The 26,656-nt window shown below is 36.8% G+C and overlaps 1 protein-coding gene across 2 annotated transcripts in view; it reads left to right on the top strand.

Moving 5' to 3' along the window:
- Positions 1–353: 353 nt before the first annotated feature.
- TOPBP1 (DNA topoisomerase II binding protein 1) overlaps positions 354–26,656 on the top strand; it is a 62,329-nt gene continuing 36,026 nt past the window's right edge. The window contains exons 1-13 of one of the 2 annotated variants that reach the window (XM_047099663.1): positions 354–466; positions 1,092–1,182; positions 2,734–2,868; positions 4,320–4,463; positions 5,113–5,294; positions 6,412–6,608; positions 7,492–7,671; positions 8,358–8,527; positions 10,547–10,710; positions 10,860–11,107; positions 20,947–21,263; positions 21,936–22,108; positions 26,095–26,306. In XM_047099663.1, coding sequence (XP_046955619.1) covers positions 1,099–1,182; positions 2,734–2,868; positions 4,320–4,463; positions 5,113–5,294; positions 6,412–6,608; positions 7,492–7,671; positions 8,358–8,527; positions 10,547–10,710; positions 10,860–11,107; positions 20,947–21,263; positions 21,936–22,108; positions 26,095–26,306 — 2,206 coding nt within the window. In that variant the 5' untranslated portion in view covers positions 354–466; positions 1,092–1,098. Of the gene's footprint in view, positions 467–1,091; positions 1,183–2,733; positions 2,869–3,346; positions 3,512–4,319; positions 4,464–5,112; positions 5,295–6,411; positions 6,609–7,491; positions 7,672–8,357; positions 8,528–10,546; positions 10,711–10,859; positions 11,108–20,946; positions 21,264–21,935; positions 22,109–26,094; positions 26,307–26,656 lie in introns of those variants that run through there. The other variant, XM_047099664.1, reaches the window with a different exon arrangement.

The following is a 26,656-nucleotide window of genomic DNA, read 5'->3' as shown; positions in this document are numbered from 1 at the left end:
GGCATACGGCAGGTGTAAAATACTGATTAAGGAAACTCTTTTTTCCCCAGGGTTTTATTTTTCGATGTGCCAGGTCTTCCCGTGAGCAGCTTGCCAACTCCCAGGGGAGCTTAGCGCCCCTTCCCCCCGCCCACGCACCCACCCCACCCAAAGCCCTAAGCCCTTGTAACCCCTAAGCCAGCTTGCAATAGCACTAAACCCCCCGCCACCGCGACTTTTGACATCTCCGCCCTCCTCCTGCAACTGCGGACGAGCTCACTTCCGCCGGAAGAGGCGGGCGCCTCCGCGCGGTTGGCGCGAAAGTCGGTTCGCGGCCTCAGCAATTTCCGGGTTTTACGTTTGCTTCGGGTCGGGGGCGCCGCCGGCTGCGGCGGGTGTGCGCCGGGGTGGCGCCCGACCCCAGCCACCGTCTTGCGGGCCACGTGCACCCTAACTCGCCGCCCGAAGACCCCCAGGCTCCACCGAGGTGAGGGAGGCACGGAGAGAGGACCCAGCTCCTTCCTCACCCTGATTGGGGGGTCGCTACACTTCCCCTGGCCTTAGGGCCCTCGTTTCCCCCGTCCGTGTAAATGGCCCTCGGACCGGCGGGTGAGGCTTTGACGCCGGAGAGGACGTGACTGCGGTTGAACCTAGAGTCGGGCCTTTCTCTGGGAGCTGGCGAGCAAGAGCATTCGGCCTTCTAGGGGCATGACCTTGCTAACCGGCTTTCCGTTTATATATTGAAGTCCGTTTACTGAGGAGTGAACAAACCTCGAGGGTCGTGGACAGTTTCGTTCTGTGTATCTTTAAGCTAAGCGCAACTGAATGCCCCATGGGCTTAGGGGTCTTAGAGCCCCATAACAAAAGCCCTGAGTGTAGTCAATTTAGGGACATTAATGTCGTTTTCTGATTTGCATGGATTGTTGTCACTCTTTTTTCTCGACTTTACCCACATTCTAGCGTTTCTTAGAAACTAGTAAACGAATTCCTGGGCAAAGCCAGCATCTCTATCCTTGGGAGTTGTTGTCAGCACAGAAAAATAGCTGCTCTTAACGTTTAACTTCATACGGGATGTGTTTTTGTCCTTGTTAATGGCTCCCTTATTTTGACAGTTCAAAAATGTCCAGAAATGACAAAGAACCGTTTCTTGTGAAGTTTTTAAAGTCTTCAGACAATACCGAATGTTTTTTTAAAGCTCTTGAGGTAAGGGTGCTTGAAAACGCCTTGTTTGATGCTCTGAATTCATTTTCTCCTTTTTAGTGTTTTTGATTTATTGGGCTTCTTATGTCTTAGTTATTTTTGAGGTTTTACTGTAGTCTATATTAATATAGATGTGATACATATTTTGGGGTTGATGTAAACATTGTGTATTTTGGAGAGCATAAGTCTATTAGGACATTTTTATTGAAAGTAACACACCTGCTATTCTTGGAAATTACATTTCTTTCTGTGTGTACTAATCAGAGTAGACCTTTGTGTGTTGAAGAAATATGAATCTGTTGTGTACTGGTTACACTTAATTTTTTGGCGTTAAAACTATGTTTCATTGTGTACAGTGTAATATGGGAAGATGTAGGGGGTTTTGTAGAGCCTTGCTACTCACAGACCCCAGTAGCATTAGTAGAGTTGGAAATGCAGAACATTGGGCCCAACTGAGACTTCCCAGTTAGCACCTGCATTTTAACAAGATCTTCAGTGTGATTACTGTGTATATTAAAGTCTAAGAAGCATTATTGTAGCAGGTTTTTCTCTCAAGTTCATTCAGCAAATAATTATTGAGTGTCATGACCTGTTAAGGACTGTTCTAGTACTTGGGATACATCAGTAATCACAACAGGCAAAGGTCCATGCTCTCTCAGAGCTTACATTCTATTTTAGCAGGAGGAACTAGACATAAATCAGGCAGGATAAATGAGTAAACTCTATATGTTACAAGGTGCTAAGTGCTATGGGAAGAGAAAAGAGTAAAACAGGTTAAGGGGTTCTAGAGGATGTTTGCTGGGGGAGGAGGGAAGTTACAATTTTAAGTGGAGTATAATCAGTGAAGGCTTTATGGAGAAGATGATAATTGAGTGCAGTTGAAGGAGTTGAGATAGTTAACCATGTGTATGTCTGGGGTGAAGCTTTCAGGCAGGGAGAACAACTATACACAGGCCCCTGAGAAAGTACTTGGGAGTGTCTGTCCAACATTAATGTGGCTATAGTGTAGTGAACAAGGGATGGGGGAAGAATATTAAGGGGTGCTTTAGAGAATAAGAGTAAAGAGGTCATGTAAAAGGCCTTGAGGGCCATTGTAAAGACTTTTGCTTTTTCATTTGAGCATATCTGATTGAAGTGACGGATCAAGTCAGGTAAAGACCTGGAAGAAGAATATTCCAGGTAGTGGGAACAAGAGCAAAACCTCTAATGAGGTCATGCTTAGCTTGTTCCAGGCTCAGCAAGAAAGCAGGAGGCTAGAGAAGAGTAAGCAAGAGAGATGAGAGGTAGAAGGTAATAATGGGGAGATAGGCAGGGGCCCAGACTCATCACCTGATTTGTATTGTGAAAGATTACTAGCTGCTATCTGGTGAATAGATTTAGGGCAAGGAAGGGAGAAGGAACCACTTTGGAAACTTCTGCAGAGGTCGAGGGGAGAGATGATGGTAGCTTTCAAAGGGAAAAAGATTGGATTGTAGATGGATTTTGAAGGTCAAATTTATAGGACTTAAATACAGGAGAAAAATTTCAGGTGCATTCTTTCATTTTTTCTTTCAGTCAATAAAAGAGTTCCAATCAGAAGAATATCTTCAGATTATTACAGAAGAAGAGGCATTAAACATGAAGGAGAATGATAGGTCACTTTATATCTGTGACCCATTTAGTGGCAATGTCTTTGACCACCTCAAAAAGGTTTGCCAACTTTTAGTGTGTTCCTTCCGTAGTCTGATTTTCATTTTGTTTTTGCTTCAGTGGATATAAATTCTTTATCGACCATGAAATATTATGCAGATTATGAATATAGAGGAATCCTTTGGTTTTAGGAGACTAGAATAATACTTTTAAAGGCTAATAATGTTACAATAGGCTTTTGTATTTTAGAAGATTTAACTTCATTTAGTTTAAGTGAACTCTATAGTAATGAAACATTTTAGTGATGGAGTTCTGTACTTAAACTCAGTTTGATTGCAAAATTTTCAGTAAAGATAGGAAGAGATCTCAACGTAACTCTTGGTTACTTACTGTCTTTCCTTTGTGCTCTTACACACTGAATTTTAGTACCTGTACCTTGTTCAGGGTCTGAAACATTATATGCTAAGAAAGAAGCATTTTGGAGATGAGTATTGCAATATACCAATGAGCCATCTTATTTCTTTTTGTTGATTTCCAGAGTCTACTGACTCATTACTTTTTTGGTGTCTGGACAAGAGAGAAGCATTGAAATAAAAGTAAACTGGCTGTAATTCCATGCAGATAACAAAGAAGTGATTCTTGTTTGAAGGAGAAGAAAACATAGAAGAGTAGGTAGATGCAGTATCTGCACAATTTATGGAAGGTCTGTGCCCACCTTTGCCAAAAGCATTGTTGGTCTTACCCTCCTTTTGGAAATAACATTCCTTGTCAGATAGAATCAATAGCATTAAAAATTCACTTTTCCTATGGCTGAACAAAAAGATAGCAGTAATCATATGCCTTTTAGATCTTTAAATCAGTCATGATTTAAATCACCCACAGACTTTTTAGTTCTGGCTTGAATGTGCTGATGTTGAGCAAGACTGTCACTTTTGTTAACTCATTTATCAATGAAATGAAAGGTCACTTTTTTAGCAATCTGTGATACCATAGAGAAGTCTTTGTGCATCTTGGAAAGACATTGAGTTGAAGACAAAGTGTTTAAACGCAGATGTAGAAACTGCCTAGGATTATTTTTTGTGTGTGTGACAGTGTAGGTATTTTAGAAGGGGATCAGTGAGGCTCTTATTATTTTAAACTGCTTGGTTGGCTGGGTACTTCATTTAAAAAGTATATAATGGATATTTCCTAATTATTATAGCATAAGACTGTTACTCATACACCCTATCATTAAGGCTATGTTTGTTTTAGAGATTAAAATTTGGTGACAACTTTGACTGATGTGGCTCTTGAAGCTTATTTCTTTTGATAGACTGCATTGTTTGATTTGCATGTGTGTTTATTTAGTGTATTGTGTCCCTAAGAAATTAAATAATTTTTCTTATAACAATTTGGTGATTTTTCTGCAGTGGTCATCACCTTCTGTAAATAATTGGTAAATATTACAAAATGTAATTTCATAATACAGGACGTCTTTTCCTACATACTAAACTTTCTCCCTCTTTTTATAGCTTGGCTGCAGAATTGTTGGCCCTCAAGTAGTCATATTTTGTATGCACCACCAGCGATGTGTCCCAAGAGCCGAACATCCAGTTTTTAATATGGTTATGTCTGATGTAACTGTATCTTGTACAAGCCTGGAAAAAGACAAAAGGGTAAGTGTTGAGGAAAATCATGACCAATATATATATATCTCCACACTTAATCTTCCACTGTGTAGGAGACACTTTGAAAGACTTTGTAGTTGGTGTTCATGGCTTACACAAAGTCAGTATACAACAGTGTACAGTCTTTTCTATTTTAACGAATACAGTAGCATCTGTTTAATTGAAAACTGACTACTTGAAAGAAAACTCCCTATTTCCTTTCTGCAGTTGATGAGTTAGAGTTTGAGTCATATTTTTTCCACTGTAGATGGTCGATCTTATAAAAAAATGTTGACAGGTAGAACGGGCTATGGGTTTAGCATTAGGTCCAAGGTAAGAAATGCTTTGATAATGCTTTCTAAGAGATAAAAATATGTATTTTTATATGTAATGTATAAAATTTGTATTTAAAAGAAATAAACTCATGGAGTTGAAAGAAACAAATATAGGAAAATAATGTGTGAAGGTAATTATTTTTGAATTTATATTTCATATTTATCTTTATACAAAAAGTAATTTGATTATTTAACTTTATAGTGGTAAGAAACATTTGTGCCTTAAAGCTAACAACAACAAAAGATATTTATGAGTCTTTGTATTAAAAATGGCAGAGATAATGTTTGCTTTAGTATTAACATATTTTTTTTTGGGTTTATAGGAAGAAGTTCATAAATATGTACAAATGATGGGTGGACGCGTATACAGAGATCTTAATATATCAGTAACTCACCTTATTGCAGGAGAAGTTGGCAGCAAAAAATATTTAGTTGCTGCAAACCTAAAGAAACCTATTTTGCTTCCTTCTTGGATTGAAACACTTTGGGAGAAGTCACAAGAGAAGTAAGAAAGACATTTAGATGTGTTCTAGATTAAAAAAAATGATACATGTGATCATTTTGGCCTATTGTGGGTTTTTATAGGGGAGGTTTTATGTTGTTCTTTCGGGATTTGTTATTCAGGGACAAAAAGTGGGGTTCTTACCCTTCAGTGAAAACAAGAGAGCAGAATCTGCAGGCTCTTATTATCAAGGTATTAGTTAATAGGTAGAATAGGCTATTGATTTAATACTAGCTTCAAGGTAAGAAATGCTTTGATGATAAAATTGTTAGCAGCAGTAAATGCTTGTAAAATAGTTGAGATGATCACTGTAGCAATTGTCACTCTTAAGTTGCATTACCCTTCCACTACTCTGCCCATATATTAAGATGGAGAGTGAATTACCATTTTGGCAATTGTATTCCCTCCCAAAGATGTCGGCCTGTGTAAAGTTGAATGTAAACATATGTAAGCCATTGACTAAGTTGTGGTCCTTCAGCAAATGTTAATCAAGCTCACTTTACGTACCTGGCCTGAGCTTAGGCGTTAGATATACATAGTGAGCAAAGCAGGATACATGCTTGCCTTCATAGACCTTAGGAATAGGCATTTTTCCAGTCTTCCTCTCAGCACTGTCCAACACATCCTAAACATGTCTCCGCATCGGAACCTGCGTTCCCAGCATGTCTGTCTTGCATGGAAACAAAATGGTAATGATATTTTTGTTGGTATTCAACTAAAAATCCTTGCATATTAATCCATATGGTATAAGGGAAGGAAAAAAGTCTCCTTTTCTGGTAGGCAACCAAGATCGTTTTGAGTTTGTAGGTATTTCAGACCTAAAATTTTGGAAAACACACCACTTTGGCATGGATTTAAAGAGTTAATGAAATATATTTTCCCTCAAAACAGTTTTATTTGAGAAACTCTATCTGAAGTATTACTTTTCATTAGTGACATAGTGTTGAGCTAGATGAGCAATTAGTGTAATTTTGCATGTTTGTCAGTTTCCCTTAAAAATGATTAAAATCCTAAAAAAATGAGGAAAGCCTTAATGATTTCTGTTGTCATTATTATTCTGGTAAGTTTTAAACTAGTATATTAAAATGTTTATTTTTTCCTTGTTACTTACTTTCCCCAGAAAAATAGCCAGATATACTGATATAAACATGGAAGACTTCAAGTGTCCTATTTTTCTTGGTTGCACAATCTGTGTGACTGGCTTGTGTGGCTCAGAAAGAAAGGCAATTCAGCGACTCACAGTTAAGCATGGAGGTCAATACATGGGACAACTGAAAATGAACGAATGTACACACCTCATTGTGCAAGAACCGAAAGGTAAAACTATATGCAAAAAAGTACAGAATTTTCTCTAGTATTTAACATTGGAAGATGTTTACAGAATAGCTTTTCCTTCTGATATGTTACAAATCTGGTATATTTTTTTCCCCTGAAATCTTACAAAGAGAGTTTGGTTCACAATCTGTATAAAAATTACATGACTATCCAGGTTTATTCAGATCATTAAAAAAACTTACAGGACAAGAAATTTGGATGAATAAAAAAAAGGCTAATGTAGCTAAATTACATTTCTTTCTAATGACAAAAGGCTTGGCTTAGTTTTTAATTGAACAAATCAGCTTTATTAGATGAACTACAAGTTGTAACCTGCAGATATACCTTGCAGCACATGAGGCAGTTAAAAGAAGAAAATGCATTACCATTTCAGTTACCCCACATTTATTCCTCAGTTTTATTTTATTTTTTTAAAATGTTATTTATTTTGAGAGAGAGAGCAAGAGAGAGCATGAGCTGTGGAGTGGGAGAGGGAGAGAATCCCAAGCAGGCTCTGTGCTGTTAGCACAGAACCCAGCATGGGGCTCGAACCCACAAACTGAGATTATGACCTGAGCCTAAATCTGGAGTCAGACTCTCAACTGACTGAGCCACCCAGGCACCCCATAAATTACTCAATTTTAAGAGATTAAACCCCCTTATATGGCATGTGTATTTACACAACACATGGAAAATATAGTTGGGTAATAACTTAAAATATTATTTTTTAATATACTGTATAGCATACTGTTTGAAAATAAGAAGTGGTAACTTTAATTTTGTTTCAGGTGAGTTTTTCCCCATAACCTATAATACTATGAATATTTCTACAGAGATAGATTTTAATGGTTACATTTCTCTTTCTGTTTCTTAATAAACATAATAGGTCAAAAATATGAATGTGCCAAGAAATGGAATGTACACTGTGTGACCACACAGTGGTTTTTTGACAGTGTTGACAAAGGTTTTTGTCAGGATGAATCCATATACAAGACAGAGCCTCGACCGGAAACAAAGACTGTACCTGATACTTCAACTCCTACTGGCCAGATCAACACAGTTGATAGTAAGTCTCAGTGGGATTAAAGTAAACAGTCATTTTTAATAGTTTTCTATGTAAGAATTGATTTGTAAATAGAATCAGTTAGATATAGTAAGGAATGTCATTCTTTCTTGATATGCTCCCAGGCATAATTGTATAATAACTAAATTGTATGAAAATTAGTCCAGAACTCCTGGTATTTCTTTTTATAATGAATGTATTTTTTTCTTTTTCTGATTGAACGCAAAAGATGATTAAAGAAATCAAGAATACTAATAAAGACTTAAAAGAATTTTTCAGAACTTGACTGATGTTCAGATAGTAATACATTTTTATTAGTGTGCTGCAGTTGTTATAGACCATCTGTATTCATGTAAAATTTAAAATCATTTCTATCTTATAGGTGCCATGTTGGCAATTTATCAGATATTATGCTTTTTTCTTTCCTGGACCCTACAGCCAGCAACTTCAGATTTTTAATGGAAGCAAGCCACTATTAAAATATATTAAATTTATTTTTATTTGAAAAAGATGTGAAAGTTAGTTTCATTTTCCCTTCTCACTTGGCCACCAAGACTTCAGTAAAAACATTTGATTCTTACTTTGAAAATTGTTCACAGCCCTTTGTGTATAAGAAAAGTTAATCTATAGGGAAGTAGGTAATCACATTTTTATCTCCATAAATTTCTACATCTTTGTTTGATATGTAGGTCGTACTCTTTCGGATGTCAGCCATATTTCCAACATCAGTGCAAGTTGCATAAATGAATCGATATGTAATTCAGTTCTTAATAGCAAAGTGGAGCCTACACTTGAAAATCTAGAAAATCTGGATGTCAGTGCATTTCAAGCACCTGAAGATTTACTAGATGGTTGTCGGGTATGTCTTTATCATGTAATACTTGCAGTGGTAATATACATCAGTGCTACCTAGCCTAACTTTGAAGACACCTCAGAGTTGGGCTTGCTCCTTGTCTACGTAAACCTTTACCCTAGCTAAGCAGAGGCAAACATTAGGCTATATCTGTCCTTTAGCTATCAGGGTCCCTCTGCCTGGGATGTGCCTTCATTTGTAGCTTTCAAAGTTTTTATTCAATTCTGAACCATCCTAACCAGTGATCTTTCTACTCTGTTTTGAGACCACTTAGTTTCTGAACCACTTAATGGATTTTTATTTATAACTGTCACTTAATAAGTGTTTCTAACATGTTAGACTGTGCATGTTGTTAATATGTTGTATATAATCTCATTTAATTCCCACAAATCTAAAATGAGTATTACCCTGAGACTGAGGCTTAGCAGATTAAAATTCTTGTTCAGAATCACACAGACATTAAGTAGACAGCCATCTACTCCAAAGCCTATATTCCTAGGCTTTATTCCAGGGTCCTATATTCCATTAGACCCGCTGCTTTGTTTAGTGTCCTTTGGGCTACTTAATTTTTTAATGTATGAATAACTGTTTTATAAGTGCCTTGATGAAAACATCCTATGCTGTTTATCTCCTAGAGCTGAATACTTATTTAATATATTTCTACTTGTAGAGGTGCCTGGGTGGCTCAGTCGGTTAAGTGTCAACCTCTTGACACTTATGGGATCCAGCCCTGCCTCAGGCTCCATGCTGTCAGCATGGTTTTGTCTTTCTCCTTCTCTCTTTCTGCCCCTTCCCCACTCGCATGTGCACTCTAAAAATAAATAAACTTTAAAAAATATATATAATTTTTCTACTTGTAGAGTGAATAGGCTATACATTAATTCTCAATAGCAAAGATGTAACCCTGTTTTATTGTTAAGAGAGGAAATTGGGCAAATTACCTTATCCTTCTAAACTTATAAAACTTACCAATTTATGGGGCTCCTGGGTGGCTCAGTTGGTTAAGTGTCCAACTTCGGCTCAGGTCATGATCGCACAGCTTGTGAGTTCGAGCCCCATGTCGGGCTCTGTGCTGACAGCTCAGAGCCTAGAGTCTGCTTTGGATTCTCTGTCTCCCTCTCCCCTTCTGCCCTCCCCCTTTCATGGTCTGTCTCTGTCTCTCAAAAATGAATAAACATTAAAAAACTAATAAAAACTTACCAACGTATTAGCAGAACAGAGAGTATCTTGTATAATCTTTTTTATCCTAGACCCTGCCAATTCTGGATATGACTTTTAATTATTCTTATAGGAAATTTATGTGACAGAAATCATGATTCCTCATTTTTGTTCAAATATATTCTAATGGAGGTTACTTAATTTGGGATATAAATGCAGTTAGGAATAGATTTGTCATTTAAGAAATTTTTTTAAAGACACATGTAAAATAGAGATGAAAACGATTTTTATATTTATTAAATTGGTTTCAATACATACATACTGATAGTTAAAAATAAATTTTTGCATGTGTATTATTGTCAAAGCACGATCCTCAGCTTGACTTAAATTATCTTGTGTAATCAACTCTGTGTGAAAGGTATCTTAATTTACGGGTAAGAAAATTGATTTAAAGAGCCTGAGTAACTTACCGTGGTCATGTAATTAATTATTGACAGCTGAGCCAAAATTTAAACCCAGGTTTCCTGAACTCAGACATATAAACTCCAGTTTATTTCTATAATCTAAAATTTACAAATAGTAAGATATTCAATATTTAAGAAGCTACCGGCATTTTAGACATTGCTGTGCACTAATATTCAGAAGATAATTGAATTCTAGCTTCTATTTTATTAAAGCCTTAAAATACATATCAGGTGTCTACTGTGAAGGATGATGATGCTATAGAACTGTGAAGAAGTAATAGTAAAAATTTCAGAATTGTTAAAAAAAAAAAAATCCAAGTTTCAGAATACATTCTTTTTCTGTTGAGAGAAATAAGCCATCTTCAATGCATTAATCTAAAGTAGATATTTTCTTTCTTTGCAGATATATCTTTGCGGTTTTAGTGGCAGAAAGCTAGATAAACTGAGAAGGCTTATTAACAGTGGAGGTGGAGTTCGTTTTAATCAGCTCAATGAAGATGTAACTCATGTTATTGTGGGAGATTATGATGATGAATTGAAGCAGTTTTGGGATAAATCGGCTCACAGGTTTTGTCAGTTTTTATATCAATGCATTTTCTACTCTGTAATGATTTTTCTTAAAATTGCATATCCATGCGGTTTTGGAAACAGCATGGCAAGGGGGATGATGGTCTTTATAGTTTGAACTAATATATAATTATGTACTATTTTTGTAGGCCTCATGTAGTGGGAGCAAAATGGTTGCTAGAGTGTTTTAGTAAAGGTTATATACTTCCTGAAGAGCCATATATCCATGCTAACTACCAACCAGTGGAAATTCCAGTTTCGGATAAACCTGAAAGTCAAACAGCCCCTTTAAAAAAGAACAACAGCTCCTCCAAGAAGGACTCTACTCCTGATGGAAAACATGAGCAAGCTGATGAAGATCTCCTCTCTCAGTATGTAAATAATAACACAACAGCGGGTAAGAAATAGTTGATTAGTATTTACAGTCATAAATTTAGAAGGGGAATGCATCATATGTGATTTCTACCAGGTTTTCTAGATTTCAAGTTGAACCTTTTTCTTAATGTTTTACGTTTGTTACTTTTTGTAAGCAGGCAAGGCCAAGAGGTGCTGAACCCTCTGACCTCCTCCTCTCTTCAACTATCTCCACTTTGATCTGTTTTATATACCATCATCACTTTGTGTGAGTTTGTAACAGCATGAATTTTTATTTTAACCTTGTAATTAATTAGCTCTTACTTGGTTATTGTGATCTTTAATGCATACAGTGCTGCACTGTGAACTGTGACCTCTGTATGTAATCTTCTCAGAATGGGAAGGAAAACTGCCAGTGAAGAGTTGTGAGCAGCATTTCTTCTTTTTTAAGAAAAAGTTACTGTGAGGGGCGCCTGGGTGGCTCAGTCGGTTGAGTGTCCGACTTCAGCTCAGGTCATGATCTCACAGTTTGTGAGTTTGAGCCCCATGTCGGGCTCTGTGCTGACAGCTCAGAGCCTGGAGCCTGCTTCGGATTCTGTGTCTCCCTCTCTCTCTGCCCCTCCCCCACTGTACTCTTTGTCTCTCAAAAATAAATAAATGCAAAAAAAAAATTTAAAAAGTTACTGTGAAATATTTAGTACATTGGGAAAGATATGAAGAATAATGTGATGCATAACCATATGCTACTACCTAGGTATAAAAAAAAATAGAATATTCCACTATACCAAAAGCCTGCTGTAAGTCTCCCCATTTTCCTTATAGTTTACATGTGTATATGTTTGCAGTGTATATACTCTTTAATTTGTGTGTATTTTAACTTATATAAATGACATATGGTAAGTACTTTTTTGCTATTCTCCTCCAACCATGAGAGATATTTATCTAATCCAAGTAACTGGTTGTGAATACACCACATTGTATCCATTTTCCCACCTATAGACATTTATATTGTGTCTTTTTTTTGCCGGTACAAACAGTACGGCTGAGATTGTTCTCAACCATGCCTCTGTGATTGCGTGGAGGTTTCTATACATGCATATGATACCATGTTTTGTCTGCTGTATCTGAATTAATGAAATAGAGATGTTAAACTCCACCACCATAATGGTGGCTTTGACAGTTTCTCCATGTAGTTCTGTCAGATATAATTTTTTAATATATCTTGATGTTTTATTACATGATGATCCTCATTTTCCTAATTTTTTTCCTTAAAATCTGTTTTATCTGATATTAATACAACTATCTGTGCCTCGTGTGAGTATTCATTTAGTGTGACTGACTTGTTTTCTTAACTGCAAATTTGGTCAGTTTTCTTTTATTGTTACTTGTGATCTATTTTTATTATTTTATGCCATCTTATTTTGTGCTTTTTGTTTGTCTCATTTTTCTATGCTTCTTTGTTTAAAATTTTTGCCTTTTGGGTAGCTTGAGCTTGCCCCCTCTTACCTCAGTCTCCCAACTCTCTGTCTTCCTTCTTCTAATGTAGGAGTTAGATCTGTTTTTATTTTCAGTGATTACCCTTGGAACTTAAAGGTGCATCATAACTTGAAATCTAAAGTTAATCAGTATTTTGATCTTCATCTTTTTTTTTTTTAATGTTTTTATTTATTTTTGGGAGAGAGAGAGAGAGAGAGACAGAGCATGAGCAGGGGAGGGGCGGAGAGAGGGAGACACAGAGTCAGAATTAGGCTCCAGGCTCCAAGCTCCAAGCTGTCAGAACACAGCCCAACGCGGGGCTCCAGCTCACGAACCGTGTGATCATGACCTGAGCTGAAGTTGGACGCTTAACCGACTGAGCCACCCAGGCGCCCCTGATCTTCATCTTAAGTACAAAAACTTTATAACACTATCTTCAACATCTTGCTAATCACACCCCTCTACACACACTCACTAGTACACTCAATTTATGTGATTTGGGCTAGTATTTTCATTGTCTTTTTTAATCTCACAATTAGATACTTATTGTTTCATGTGACCCATATTTGTTTTGATTTATCAACATATTTAGCGATTTCTTTGCTTCCCATTCCTTGTTGGCATCTGAGACCTCTCCTCTGGAATCATTTTCTTTCCTCCTATAAAATATATCCTTTAGAAATTCCTTCAGTTTCTGTTAATGTCTTTATTTTGCCTTTGCCTTAAAAAATAGTTCTGCTCTGAATACAGTCCTAGACAGAGCTCATGGGAGATGAGCTCTTGGGAGATGTTATTTCATTGTCCTCTTTCTGTGGCTGGTGGACAAGAAGTCATTCAGTCTAATTGTTATTCTTTTGTAGGAAGTCTTTTTCTTTTTTTCTGGCCTTTTTTAATATCTCCTTTTATTTCTTGCATCCTAGAGTTTTACCATGTACTTGTCCTACTTGCAATTCATTGTGCTTTCTTTTTTTTTTTTTTTTTTAAATTTTTTTTTTTTTTCAACGTTTATTTATTTTTGGGACAGAGAGACAGAGCATGAACGGGGGAGGGGCAGAGAGAGAGGGAGACACAGAATCGGAAACAGGCTCCAGGCTCTGAGCCATCAGCCCAGAGCCCGACGCGGGGCTCGAACTCACGGACCGCGAGATCGTGACCTGGCTGAAGTCGGACGCTTAACCGACTGCGCCACCCAGGCGCCCCTCATTGTGCTTTCTAAATTAAGGATTAGTGGGGGGTTTTTGTTTGTCTTTTTACTTCATTGTAAAACATTTTTCATCTATTATCACTTTGAATATTGCTTCTTCACCACACTGTATTTTCTAACTGCCATTACTCTGTGTATGGATCACTTAACCTGCCCTTCTGATTTCATCTTTTTGTCTTTCTGTGATTTATTATGTGTAATTTATTCAGGATTTCCTTTCACATCACTGTTTCTCTGTTTAGCTATTGTCTAATGTGTTTAACCCATCCATTAAATTTTTTATTTCAATAATTATTTTTTTCAGTTCCTAGAAGTTCTGTTAATAATCTTATTCTTTATTTATGTCTTATTAATTATTTCTTGAAACACATTAAACATACTGCAGTATTATGAATGGAGGGGAGAAGTAGTTCTCTGTATTGTTAATGCTGCCTAGTTTCTTCATGTCTTTGTGATATTATAAACTCATTAGGCCTCTGGAAATTCTTTTTTTTTTTTTTTAATTTTTTTTTTTCAACGTTTATTTATTTTTGGGACAGAGAGAGACAGAGCATGAACGGGGGAGGGGCAGAGAGAGAGGGAGACACAGAATCGGAAACAGGCTCCAGGCTCTGAGCCATCAGCCCAGAGCCTGACGCGGGGCTCGAACTCACGGACCGTGAGATCGTGACCTGGCTGAAGTCGGACGCTTAACCGACTGCGCCACCCAGGCGCCCCAGGCCTCTGGAAATTCTAAGAAGCTTGAAGGTGAGGGTTTGTTCCTCTAGAAAGGGTTCATATTTAAATCTGCCAGAAGTCTAAGGGTTTTCCAACTCAGGACATGTCTCAGTTTATTGGCTGGATGTTTTTTGGACCACCAGGCTAGTGTGAATTTGTACTCTTCACCTACTTTGAGGACCCAGCCTATGATAACAAATTCTCAGGAGAGATGTTTTTTCCCCCTTGACCCAAAGCCAAAATCAAGTGTATTTGTCATCTCCTTTGCAGGGTAGATTTTTTGTTGTTGTTTGATTGATTTTGGTCTGCATTGTAACTAGACATTTCCCTTTAGGGTTTCTGGGTTTGTTTACTCATTGTGTACTCCGCCCCACCTCTAGTTTGTGTGAGACCAAAGGCTTAAGTTGTTTCCCTCCACGTGATGTTCCTGAATTCTGAGAATCTAAGTTTCTGGAAAAATAGATTCAGGGTAACCATTAGTTTTAGTAACCACTCAGTGCTCTGGATTCATGATACTACTTCATTTTCAGTCCTTGATTTCTTGCTTTCTTGCAAATTCAGCTCTGCATTTGTACTGATGCCTTTAATATTTTATTCTATATTTTCAAGTGCTTTTAATGAGAGGGTTTTGCATGTCTAGCCTATCATATTTCTAGAAGGGAATTTGCAGCATTTTATCTTTTTCTTTTTTAGCTTTAATTCCAGTGAGTTAACATACTGTGTTATACTAGTTTCATGTATGCAGTATAGTGATTGGACAAGTCCGTATATCACCTGGTGCACTCCTTAATCCCAGTGACCTGTTTAACCCATCCTGCTGATTCACCACCCCTCTTGTAAACACCAGTTCTCTATAATTAAGAATCTGTTTCTTGATTTGTCTTATTTTTTTTTAAGTTTATTTATTTTGAGAGAGAGAGCACGAGCAGGGAGGGGAGGGGCAGAGAGAGGAAGAGGGAGAGAATCCCAAGCAGAGCCTGACCCAGGGCTCAAACTCACAGATCATGACCTGAACCAAATCAAGAGTTGGAGCTGTAACCGACTGAGCCACCCAGGCACCCGTCTCTTATTTTTTTTTCTTTTTGTCTGTTTGTTTTCTTTCTTAAATTCCACATATGAGTGAAATTACATGGTATTTGCCTTTCTCTCAGTGACTTATTTTGCTTAGCATTATATTCTGTAGCTTCATCCATGTCATTGCAAATGGCAAGATTTCCTTCTTTTTGATAGCTGGATAATACTCCATTGTGTGCGTGTGTGTGTGTGTGTGCACACACATGCACACACATGAACACGCTACATCTTCTTTATCCATTCATCATTCACTGGACACTTGGGCTGCTTCCATATCTTGTCTGTTGTAAATAATGCTGCTATCAACATAGGGGCTCTGGTATCCCTTTGAATTAGTGCTCTTATATCCTTTGGGCAAATACCTAGTAGTGTGATTGCTGATCATAGGGTAGTTCTATTTTTAACTTTTTGAGGAAACTCCCTACTGTTTTCTACAATGGCTCCACCAGTTTGCATTCTCACCAACAGTGCATGAGGGTTCCCTTTTCTCCACATCCTCACTTACATTTGTTTCTAGTGTTTTTGATTTTAGCCTTTCTGACATGTGAGGTGATAGCACATTGCAGTTTTGATTTGCATTTCCCTGATGATGAGTGATAGTGAGCATCTCTTCATGTGTCTTTTGGCCATCTGGATGCTTTCTTTAAAGAAATGACTGTTCATATCGTCTGCCCATTTTTTAATTGGATTTCTTGCCTTTTGGGTGTTGAGTTGTAGAAGTTCTTTATATATTTTGGATACTAACCCTTTACTGGAAAGGTATTTGCAAATATCCTCCCATTTTGTAGGCTGCCTTTTAGTTTTGTTGATTGTTTTCTTCTCTGCAGAAGCTTTTATTTTGATGTAATATTCCAATAGTTTATTTTTGCTTTTGTTTCTCTTGCCTCAGGAGACCTATCTAGAAAGAAGTTGCTATGGCCAGTGTCAAAAGAGATTACCGTCTGTGTTCTTTTCTAGGAATTTTATCGTTTCAGGTCTCACATATAGGTCTTTAATCCATTTTTGTGTATGATGTAAGAAAGTGGTCCAATTTCATTCTTTTGCACATTGCCGTCAAGTTTTCCCACACCATTTGTTGAAGAGACTGTCTTTTTCCCATTGGATATTACTTCCTGCTTTGTCAAATATTAATTAACCATGTAATCGTGGGTTTATTTATGGATTTTCTATTCTGTTCCACTGACCTGTGTGTCTGTTTTTGTGCCAGTGCCATACTGTCTTGATGACTATAGCTTTGTAATATAACTTGAAGACTAGAATTGTGATACCTCCAGCTTTTGCTTTTCTTTTTCAGGATTGTGTTGGCTTTTTGGGGTCTTTTGTGGTTCCATATACATTTTAGAGTTGTTTGTTCTAGTTGTGTGAAAAATGCTGTTGGTATTTTGATGGGAATTGCATTAAATGTGTAGATTGCTTTGGGTAGTATAGACATTTTAACAGTGTTTGTTCTTCTAGTCCATCAGGGTGGAATGTCTTTCCATTTCTTTGTGTTGTCTTCAGTTTCTTTAATGAGTGTTTTATAGTTTTTGGAGTACAGTTCTTGTACCTTTTTGGTTAGATTTATTCCTCTATTATTATTACTTATTCCTAGATATCTTATTAAATAGTACTGTTTTCTTAATTTCTCTTTGTGCTGCTTTGTTACTGGTGTATAGAAATGCAACAGATTTCTGTATGCTGATTTTGTGTCCTGCAACTTTACTGAATCTGTTTCTCAGTTCTAGTATTTTTTGGTGGATTCTTTCAGGTTTTCTATATACAGTATCATGTCATTGGCAGACAGTAAAAGTTTTACTACTTCTTTACTGATTTGGATGCCTTTTATTCCTTTTTATCATCTGATTGCTGTGACTAGGACTTCCAGTACTGTGTTGAATGAAAGTGATGAGAGTTGACACCCTTGTCTTGTTCCTGACCTTTGGGGGAAAGTTCTTAGTTTTTCCCCATTAAGGATGACGTTAGCTGAGTGTTGTTCATATATGGCCTTTATTATGTTGAGGTATGTTCCCTCTAGACGTACTTTGTTGAGAGTTTTTTCCATCAGTGGTGGTTGTACTTTGTCGAATGTTTCTGTGTCTATTGAAATGATTGTATGGTTTTCATCCTTTCTCTTGTTGATGTGATATGTTGATTGATTTGCGAATATTGAACCATCCTTGCATGCCAGGAATAAATCCCACTTGATTATGGTGAAAGATTTTTTGAATGTATTGTTGAATTTGGTTTGCTGATATTTTATTGAAGATTTTGCATCCATACTTATCAGGGTTATTTGGCTTATGGTTTTTTTTTTTTAGTGGTGTCTTTATCTGGTTTTGGTATCAGGATAATGCTGGCTCATAGAATGAATTCCGAAGTTGTCCTTCCTTTTCTATTTTTTGGCATAGTTTAAGAAGAATAGGTATTCTCTCTTCTTTAAATATTTAGTAGAACTCACCTGTGAAGCTATCTCATTTTGGGCTTTTGTTTGTTGGGAGTTTTTTAATTACTTATTTAATTTCTTTCCTCGTTACCAGTCCAGTTTTTTTCCCCCCCACACTATTTCTGTTAATGGTATATTGAAAAATTGGTTTTTGTCAGACTATTTGCTTATGCTTTAGTAGTACATTATGTCAGGAGATCCTCAATTTTCTAGGATGTTTTGGCATAAAAAAGCCGCAGACTGACTCAGCAGTTTTATGCATTATCCTTCAGCCAAGGGTACGTGGTGGAATCAAGTGATTAGTTTCTCAAATCTTCCTTTCTCTGGCAGTTAGTGGTCTACCTACTTTGGAAGGGTTTAATGATAGTGAACCTGACAGAATCCCCACGCTCCTTAGAATGTAATCAAGTTCTTTATAGTTAAAGCAAAATTATTTTTGAGAGTGCTTACTTAGTATTAGGTTTATCAAGATGTGTTTATTGGGCTCCTAAACGAGATCTGATGGAAAGAAGGATTTTGTTCAAATAAATGGAAAGGACCACTGTAGAACATGCTAATTTATTCTGAGTCTCTTCATAACTTTAGGGTTTTACTTGCAGCTTATAAGAACTTAGTATTGCCAGTTTGTTTTTATGTATTAGTTTAAAATTCCACATGGTGCAACTACGTGGATGGAACTAGAGGGTATTATGCTAAGTGAAATAAGTCAGAGAAAGACAAATATCATATGACTTCACTCCTGTGAGGACTTTAAGACACAGAACAGATGAACACAAGGGAAGGAAAGCAAAATAACATAAACACAGGGAGGGGGACAAAACATAAGAAACTCTTAAATATGGAGAACAAACAGAGGGTTACTGGAGGGGTTGTGGGAGGGGGGATGGCCTAAATGGCTGAGGGGTTTTAAGGAATGTACTCCTGAAATCATTGTTGCACTATATGCTAACTAACTTGGATGTAAATTAAAAATAATAAAATAAAATTCCACATGGTTTCCATCTTCCATTTCACCAGCAGGATATAGATATCAAACAAAGTTGTTTCTTTTCCCTTCTAGATGTGATTATAAAATAATTATAAATGCAAAAAAGTCTTTTATATTAAGAATAGCTATTTTAAAACAGGGAGGCAAACCGTAAGAGACTCTAAATAGAACAAACTGAGAGTTGATGGAGGGAGGTGTGTGGAGGGATGGGTGAAATGGTTGACAGGCATTAAGGAGGACACTTGTTCAGATGAGCACTAGGTGTCGTATGTAAGTGATGAAGCACTAAATTCTATTCCTGAAACGAATACTATGCTATATATTAACTAACTTGAATTTAAATTAAAAAAGTAAAAAGAATAGCTATTTTAAACATTACTTTCTAGGATATTTTCTATTTTCATATTGCCTTTGTGTATCATATCACCTTTGTTTCCTTCTAAGCTTATTCATCCTCACCTATCTCTAAAATTATAAATACACTATTAACCCTTTTTCTTTATATAATGAATCTGAAGTTCAAAGAGTCTCCTGATGTATTGATCTGTAAATGTTCTAGATAAAACTGTGCTTCTTCAGAGTATGAATAAGAGTAATCTAAATACTTGTATGAAGTAGGAAAATTTTATTTATTAAGTTTTATTTTATATGGCAATAGTTTAAAAATTACAGTGTTAATATCTGTTGGAGATGAGGATAGAAATGAGAAGGTGGCACTGTAACAGTGTTATGGGTTCTGAAGTCAGACAGCCTTTGATTTATATATCATTTCTGCAGTTAACTGTATGACTTTAGGCAAATTACTTAACTTCTTTAATCCTGAGATTCCTCTTGAAGAAAGGCTATAGATATACTAGTATTATCAACCTCATAGTGTCACGAGCACTAATTACATGTATGTGCTTTACATGTACATGAATAAATGAAGAATCCGTGAATAGCTTCCAGGCTTGTTGAGATCCCATAAAGCAGTGGCAAACTTGTCTTGTAAAGGACAGGATGGTAAATACTATAGGCTTTGTCAGTCACATTCTGTCTCTGTATGTATTTTATTTTGTTTTGATTATGCTTTTACAACCATTTAAAAATGCAAAAACCATTCTTTTTTTTTTTTAATGTTTATTTTTGAGAGAGAGAGAGAGACAGAGCATGAGCAGGGAAAGGGCAGAGAGAGAGGGAGACACAGAATTTGAAGCAGTTTCCAGGCTCTGAGCTGTCGGCACAGAGCCTGACATGGGGCTTGAACCTGCGAACCATGAGATCATTACCTGAGCCGAAGCCAGATGCTTAACCACCTGAGCCACCCAGGTGCCCCTAAAAACCATTTTTAACTCACAGGCTGTGAGCCCAGTTTGACCCCTAACCTGTAGTTTGCCAATCCCTGTACATAGCACCACTAGGGTTTCTAAAAACCTTACCGAGTTTTGCCCTTTTAAACTTTTAGCCTTGATTTGACAATGTTTATTGTATATTAGGTATTATATATTTTAGTTTCTGACATTTATGTTTTTATACACCTGTTTTATTTTTTTTCCTACCCATCTATAAGTAAACTTGATTCTAAAATGAAATAGTTGAGACCATTTGCTTGGGTTCTTAATCAGTTCTCTTAAATCCATATAGTAGCTAAGTAGCTGCAATTTTAATATGGAAATTTTAGGAGTTTACTTCTGTTTTTTCCTTAATGATATTTTCTCAATTCTGTTGTGAATTATTAAAACCAGTTTTGGAACTGAGATAGACCCAGTTACTGGAGCTTCAAAATTTTCAACTAATTCGGAGTTTCTAGTATAGTAAGAACATTTAGAACAGTAACATGATTGCTGTTATCATTCCGAAGGTGGAAATAGTGACAATACTCTTGGTAACCAAGAGGATGGGTTCATATCTTTTCTTCATTGTGTACTTACCGAGCCTTAATTTTTTTTTAAGTGTGGTCACAATTCTCAGGCTCCCTGTTACCTTTATATCTGGTAGAATACATTTCTTTGTCTCTTTCAGTTGAAGCTGCCAAGTCTGAAGTTGAGCCCTTTAATGACTCTACTCATATTTCCCTGCAAGAAGAAAACCAGTCTTCTGTCACTCATTGCCATCCTGACGCTTCTACAATTACTGAAGAAGGTTTATTTAGCCAAAAGAGTTTCCTTGTTGTGGGTTTTATTAGTGAAAATGAATCTAATATTGCAAACGTCATAAGAGAAAATGCTGGAAAAATTGTCTCCCTTCAGAGCAGAATTGTTGCTGATTATGCTGTGGTTCCTCTGCTGGGGTGTGAAGTAGAAGCAACTGTAGGAGAAGTCGTTACAAATACGTGGCTGGTAAGAAAACCCTGGAGTAGTTGAAATGTAGTGTGGAAGGATGTCAGATGCGAAGGATGTCAGATGCCGGAAGTGTTCATGTGTATTTCCTAGGCAGTGCAGTGCAGTTTAGGTATATTGGTATTTATGTTTGAGCAGTTTAGATTTTGCTTTTAGCAAAAGAAATTCTAAGATCTGAAAATGTGCAAGCTTCTTGGTCCTGGTCCTGGTAGAGTAGAGCTTATTGTTTCCTTGGGGCCACAAGAGCAGCTTTCCTTCTAAGAAAGTTATTCCAGGTCATCTTGTACTGGTTCAGTCTTCCCTGTTTTCTCACAACCAAAGCATGACAGGCACTTTTGTATTGTTGCTTGTTACTGGCTGAACACTGGTAACTTCACCATTTTTTTTTAAGTTTACAAGAATTAAAAAAATTTATAAACTAATACTTTGGAAGACATTAAATTTAAAGCAATATTTCCTAATTTTGGTGATAAACCTGACTGATCTTAATATCCTATACAATTTGATTTTTTTTAATTATAATTTGGAATATATTGAGAATGAGCATACACAAGGTTATATTAAAGTAAAATTGCTTTTCATCTAAACTAAAATTACTGCTGTAACTAACCCAGTATTAACCACTGGTTGCTCATTTCAGGTTGCTGTTATTGTTTCTCTTGTTTTTAAAAGGTAACTTGCATAGACTATCAGACTTTAGTTGATCCGAAGTCAAATCCTCTCTTCATGCCAGTCTCAGTAATGGCAGGAATGACTCCTTTAGAGGATTGTGTTATTTCATTCAGCCAGTGTGCAGGAGCCGAAAAAGATTCGTTGATATTCTTAGCAAAACGCCTTGGAGCAAGGTATGAGGTATTTTTCACACACCTAGTATCATGGTGTACCTTTTATGCTTTTGACTTAATTGATGAATATTCAAATTGGAATTAGGCTGAGTGTCTTTATAATATTTGTAGGAATTATGTAGTGTACCTGCGTGATGGTTCAGGGTTACTAGATGGATTCCTGGCAGATGTTAAGATCACGGGCATTAATGCTTACCTACCAGGAAAGGGAAAATCTAAAGCTGATACAAGGGCCATTATTGAATATTACACATCTAAGCGTTATTCTCTTCCATGTACCATATGGATGATTGATTCTTTTTCAGTAATTCTTGGGAAGGGAAAAAAAAAACTTAAAAGTTACTTCCAAAATCCATATGAGCCCAACCCCTAAGTGAACTTTAAGTGGTGGCTGTTTTAAAAGGAAGTACCAAACTGTTATATATATGGTAAATGTAAATGGACTAAACTTTTATATTAAAAGTTCTTTTGTCTCTCAAAAATAAAAAGAAATTTTTTTAAAAAATGCTTTTAGGTTAGATCTTGAAGCAACACTTAAAATGATTTTAAACAGGAGACATACCTAAAACAAATTGATTTGAGAACATCTCAGAAAAAAAAAAAAAAGATGGGCAAAGGTATGTCAAAGAAGTGCAAACAAAAAGAAAGAAGGAGTTGCAGTTCTAATGTCAGACAAGTTTGGGTTCAATTAAAAAGGTGTTAAATAAGAAAAAGAATAGCACCGTAAGTAAAGAGCTATTTACACTGAAGGTTTTATTTACACACACACACACACACACCCCCACACACACACCACAAAGAACATGACTGTCATGCATAAGACAAAACTTAGGAGATAGGAGGTGGAATCAACAGGAATACATGACTTGTAGGAGACTTTAACTCTCATCTTTTACTTCATGACAGGTCAAATAGAAAACAGGGAAAGATCTAGATTTCAGTAGCATATTCTCCTATCCTGAAAAGGTGAATATACCTTTTCCAGTGCCTGTGGAACACTTATAAACATTGCCTGTGAAATTGGCCACAAAGAAAACCTCAGTAAATTTCCTAAACTAGAAAGAGCACAGACCATATTCTCTAATCACAGTGCAAAAAGATTAGAAATGAGTAGTAGAAATAGAAAATGAAAAGATCTTATTAACTGGACATTTTAGAACTGTTTTTCATAACTCTTGGTTCCAAGAGGAATTCAAAACCATTTATATACCTAGAAATCATTATCAACCGAATGGTAATAAGCAATTCCAGTGCCTAGATTGTGATGTTAAAAATACCATTTCCCACTAAAAGAAATTAAAATGTAAAGAAATGATTAAGTTCACAAAAGGTGCCAGTAAGTCTGGAATATTGTCAGACCAGATAGCAAGGACTACTAAGGAAGTTGTGTGCAAAGGACCTCCACTGGCCAAAGACAGGAAAATTTATGTGTCACCAGAGATCATAATGGCAGTGGATGCAAACACTTCAAATAATATTAAATGAAGACTTTATAATGACACCAAAGAAAGCTAATTGGTCATGTTGAAAGATGCTAGGAAACCAGCTCTTTTTTCTTTCTTTCTTTCTTTCTTTCTTTCTTTCTTTCTTCCTTCCTTCCTTCCTTCCTTCCTTCCTTCCTTCCTTCTTTCCTTTCCTTTCCTTTCCTTTCCTTTCCTTTCCTTTCCTTTCCTTTCCTTTCCTTTCCTTTTCTTTTGTGAGAGAGAGAGAAATGAGGCTCACTCGATGTGGGGCTTGGGCTCACCTGAAGCAGGACCAGCTCATTATTTTGAAAGTGTTAGATAAAGAGAAAGGATCAAGTATTTATCCAGTCTTTCCTATGTAATCGGTATCAGAGTACCATAATAACGGATAAGACAGAGTTTCCCTTTCAGAGGTATTCCAACAAATAAATGAAGGATAGGGTTATAACTCATAATATCATATATGATATATATGATAGCATGGAGCCTTGAAAATCAGTAATCACATAATAAAGAGGAAAACAGACATTATATGTCTCTTAATGTAGAGCATAGTGCCACCTTGAAGTGGCCTTACCACAGTGATGTGACGTCAGTCTGATGAAGCCTTTAGATTCAACTACTGATTCATAGGAAGTAGGAGAGTAGTATGTTAAACTAGAGCATAGAATGCAGTCAGCAAAATCAGACTTGGAGATAACCTTATGTTATAAATAATACAGTGTCTTCACAAATATACATTAAGAGGTTAGGGAAAAGGACGAATCCTGTAAGCTAAAAGACCAAAACAAGCAAACATGTAGGGTGCCTGCATGGCTCAGTCAATTTAGCGTTAAGACTCTTTGATTTCAGTTCAGGTCATGATCTCACAGTTCATGAGGTCAAGCCCCATGTTGGGCTCTGTGCTGACAGTGTGGAGCCTGCTTGGGATTCTCATTATCTCTCTCTGCCCCTCCTCTGCTTGCGCACTCGTTCGCTCTCTTTCCCTCTCTCTTTCTCAAAAATAAACTTTACTTATATAGATTTAGTGTTTAAGGATGCACTCTGTGATAAACCTAGAAGGTAAGGAGTGATTACCATAAATACCCAAATAGTGGCTACTGTTATTAAGAAGGGAGGGATGGTGGGGTTGTAATTGAGTAAGGGACATGTTGGAAAGGTTCTGGAGTGGCTGCCAAGATTCTGTCATCTGATGTAGGTGGTAGATACAAGGGTTTTCACCTTATAATAATGCTCTAAATTATATATTTCCTTTTTTGTTGTGTCCTGTATTTGAATTATACTAAACAATAAAAAACATTTAAAAAAACCCTGAAGTTGCATGGGGTGCGTAGGAGGCTCAGTCAGTTAAGCATCCAACTTCGGCTCAGATCATGATCTCACGGTGCATGGGGTCGAGCCCCACGTCGGGCTCTGTGCTGAGAGCTATGAACCTGGAGCCTGCTTTGGATTCTTTGCTTCCTTTCTCTGCCCCTCCTCCACTTGTGCTCTGTCTCTCTCTCTCTCTCTCTCTCTCAAAAATGCATAAATACTAAAAACAAAACCCTGAAGTTGTATCTAGAAAGTAACAATAGCAAAATCTAGAAAATCTAGAAAGTAACAATAGCAAAAGAATGAGATCAGACTCCATGGGGTAGACCAAAGCAATGCTCAGAGAAAAATGCAGTAAAAAGGCTATGTAGGAAACTAATATACAGAAGCCATTGACATTCATACAACCAGTTAGAAAAGCTAATGAAAGCTAAGGTTACAATGAGAGATAAAATACCAACAGATTTAACATGAAACTTGGAAGACTTATAGAAGCTTATAAAACTCTATTAAGGGAACAATAGAAAAGATACACATGTTCTTGGAAAGAAGATTATAAAGTTTCTATTTCCCCTACATTGATCTATAAATTTAACATCCCAGGAAAAGTGCCATCCAAAGTTTTTAGGGAGGGCAATAAGCAAACATTCTTATTTCATTAGAAAAGGTTAGAAGCAGGAAAGTTGTGAGATGGAGCCCCACATTGGTCTCTGTGCTGGGCATGGAGCCTGCTTGGGATTCTCTCTTTACCTCTCTCTCTCTGCGCCCTATCCCGCCCCAAAATAAATAAACATTTTTTCTTAAAGGGTATCAAATGAGATTATGTGTGAAGATGCTTTGGGAAGACATAGTGAGCTAGAAAGATGAGCAGTCAGTTAAGCATCCAACTGTTATTCATAACCTTTCTATGCTCCCTAGTTCCATGCCTCCTTTTGGGAAGAAAGGCCAAGGTGGGTAGGTGAGACTAAGGAGGTAATTTTCCTGGTTAGTTCTTGAAAGTCTAATTTGCTAATGTTGTTATAAAAAGTTTTATTGTAGCAATGCATTTTTACCTTGGAGTAAGCATTTGTAAGAGGATTCTTAAGTGTATCAAATTTTTATCAGTAAGTATGATCTTAGAACGCTAACAACAGTTGTATTAGAAACTTTCTTCTTAGTTTGCACACTAGTTGTATATATGACCATTTGCTTTTATTTAAATATACTTTTCAGCGTTCAAGAATACTTTGTTCGCAAATCCAATGCAAAGAAAGGCATGTTGGCCAGTACACATCTTGTATTGAAGGAACCAAGTGGTTCTAAATACGAAGCTGCCAAGAAGTGGAATTTACCGGCAGTCAACATATCATGGCTATTGGAGACTGCTAGAACGGGAAAGAGAGCAAGTGAAAGCCATTTTCTGATTGAAAAGTCAACTAAAGAAGGTTAGTACTTTTATTTTGTTCTTTTGTATGTATTTTTACAATTGGATGGTTCCTGGAATATGAATGTGCCAAAGCATGTTTTTAGGAAAGTTCATTGAGTTTTGGTTTTCACATCGCGTGTAGTGCATGTGATGTTGAACATTCCTTATCGGGTGGCAAAATAAACATGTTCATAGCACAGATGTTTAATTTGTATCTGCTCTCCACTGTAGGTACTGTCTGAAAGCTGGAAGATACAAAACAACCTTCTAGCAATCTAGGGTCTCAACGTTTGAAGCCTTAAGATGTGGGCTCGGATCCCATTTACTGTTCCTTCTGTGGCTCACACTGACTATAATTCATGTGCTCTC

The sequence above is a fragment of the Lynx rufus genome, unplaced genomic scaffold (genome assembly GCF_022079265.1).
Source record: "Lynx rufus isolate CCGP_SWC_20201006 ecotype Redwood Valley unplaced genomic scaffold, mLynRuf1.p SCAF_5, whole genome shotgun sequence".
Taxonomy (NCBI): domain Eukaryota; kingdom Metazoa; phylum Chordata; class Mammalia; order Carnivora; family Felidae; genus Lynx; species Lynx rufus.
The sequence above is the reverse complement of the archived record's forward strand: the minus strand, read 5'-3'. Positions and strand labels throughout refer to the sequence as shown.